Here is a 2529-nt window from a genome sequence, read left to right on the forward strand (position 1 = left end):
TGGGGATAGCAGCTACCTCTCAGGTACTGTAATGGGGATAGCAGCTACCTTAGAGCTACTGTAAGGATCAAATAAAATTACATGGAAATGTCTGGCATCTAATAAGTAAATTGTGGTAACAATTAATAATCATACGGATCATATATTATTATCAGTATCACCACTACCATTATCCCCACTGACGCGCAGTCACACGTTCCCATTCCTTCACAACACCAAACTCCTTTCTTAGTCTCCTTCAAAATGCTTGTTTCATCGTCCTGTAAATCCACTGAAAGATATTCTATAGAAATTTATATATTCAAAATTAGAAAGATATATATGCTTTTCTAATTCTTTTTAAGAGAAATATTATTCAAAAGCAAATTATCTATAAATATGTTGTCTCTGTGTAACTTTATTAAAAGGCCTTTTTGTTTCAGAAAAATGGTTTGTTTAATTTAATTACTAAATCTAAATGATCAGATTATTCATGTAATAAAAGTTTAACAAGAGTGATTAAACTAGCATTAAATGAAAGAGTCTCATTAAAAATTACTATGGATGAAGGTTATATATCTCATAAGGAATTATGAGATCTTTCTGAAGCAAACATGATTATTAGTTTAACAAATAATTTTCTAAGACTAAAAAGAGCATATAAACCAAAAAAATTACACAGCTGTTAACATTGTAGCTGCAACTTCTCATATTATCTTTCATTATGGACCCTATTTCATTAGAAAAATATATAATTGAATTATGGATTTAATGATGGCATAAATATTACCTATTGATTAAAATGCCAGTTGAGCTAGGGGTTATATACTAGATTAAATAACTAGCACGGTACCCATGCCTGTTGTCCTAGCTATTCAGGAGACTGAGGCAGGAGGATTACTTGAGAACAGGAGTTCAAGGCTGTAGTGCAAGTACAGCCTATGCAATATAGTGAGACACTGTGTGTCTCTAAAAAAAGTAAATAACTGGCAAGGAATGATTACAGAAGGAAAGTAGCGGCAGTTCCTATTCCTTGTGTGTCTTTTTTAGAGACAGAGTCTTGTTCTGTCGCCCAGGCTAAAGTGCAGTGGCATCATCATAGCTCACTGCAACCTCAAACTCTGGGCTCAAGCAATCCTCCCACCTCAGCCTCCCAATTAGCTGGGACTATAGGTATGTACCACTGTACCTGGCTAATTTTTTTATTTTTATTTTTAGAGATAGGATCTCATTATTTTGCCTAGGCTGGTCTCAACCTCCTGGCCTCAAACAATCCTCCTGCCTCAGCCTCGCAAAGTACTAGGATTACAGGCGTGAGCTACCACATCTGGGCCCTTGAGAGTCTTCTATATGAAATCCCTAAAGGTCACAGGGAAGGTACAGTAATGGAAAGGAGAGGAAAGTTTTCAAACATGCCTCAAATAATCCACGATCAACTGGGAAGAGTCTTCTTAAAACCTGCAAGGTTTGTTCCCTTTCAGTAAAGAATGGCAGCCAGCAGAGAATGAAGGAAGCCACAACAGTACAAACTAGCTTAATTAGCAACACAAACCTAGAACAAAAACAAAAGTAAGTAGTAAGATAGGGAAAGGTTAATAATTCTGAAAAATCAACCTGAGTCTCACTGAATATAATGAATGCAAATATATAGCAATGCTAAATCTATGTTACCAATATAGGTTTAAGACGGGAATCTGCTCAAATCAGAGTTAAAAAATTCACAACTGTTAAAATATGTACTTCAACAAAAAGACTGCTATAACCATCCTAATTAACATTTCACTTAGATGCCACTCCTATGGGAATAAGGGAATGTAGTCAAGAAGAAAAATATCAAATGGGAATGTATTTATAGTAAGTATATAATGGAACAAGCTCTAAAGTGATGAAACTCTACAGCAGTGCTCTAACAAGCCAATCCCCATTACCTCCAGTAAATGTATATTGATCAAAATATTTCTCTAGTTAGGAAAATTTAAAATAAAAGAATACAGAATATGACTTAATCTCTTTCTTCCTACTCACCCCATGGCCAACACATTTATAAGAAATCAACAAAAGACAAAGTGGAAGATCACCTTCCTACAATTAAGTATGCCAAAAAAAATTCTTTGAAGCAAATTTTTGAATTCTGGTGTTTAAAAGTCACTCACCCCTTTCCTTTGAGATCTTTTTTAAAACACTTGCCAAGTAAAAAGCAAAAAAATGGCAAGGAGTGGTACAGTTCCATCTGTTTATAATTTATAGCTAAGCAAAATGCCAGTGACCCTAACAGGTCCCAGTCACAAGATACTCCAAGAACACCCCACAAAGCAAAGCCAAGACTCACAGAATTATATATGTTCCTGTGTCAAGGAAATTATCTCAATAATTAAAAGAGGTAGATCTTGTATTTTATAGAGCATGTTTCTTATGCAATTTTAAGATAATATAAATAATGAAAGCTATTTCCCAATAAAAATTGAAAGTATTGAAGTGATAAAGAAACATGAAATTATATATAATAGCCTCACATTTATTAAATCTACTGTTAAACAGCAACTGATTTGT

General features: G+C 34.2%; 1 protein-coding gene across 1 annotated transcript in view; it reads right to left on the reverse strand.

Moving 5' to 3' along the window:
* Nucleotides 1-2529, reverse strand: part of ALG6 (ALG6, alpha-1,3-glucosyltransferase) — a 58452-nt gene that overhangs the window by 17415 nt on the left and 38508 nt on the right. The window contains exons 6-7 of the mRNA XM_012639327.1: nt 2133-2324; nt 1396-1531 (exon numbers count right to left, since the gene is read on the reverse strand). Of these exons, the coding sequence (XP_012494781.1) occupies nt 1396-1531; nt 2133-2324 (328 nt within the window). The remainder of the gene's footprint in view (nt 1-1395; nt 1532-2132; nt 2325-2529) is intronic.

The sequence above is a fragment of the Propithecus coquereli genome, unplaced genomic scaffold (assembly GCF_000956105.1).
Source record: "Propithecus coquereli isolate 6110/MARCELLA unplaced genomic scaffold, Pcoq_1.0 Scaffold14, whole genome shotgun sequence".
NCBI lineage: Eukaryota > Metazoa > Chordata > Mammalia > Primates > Indriidae > Propithecus > Propithecus coquereli.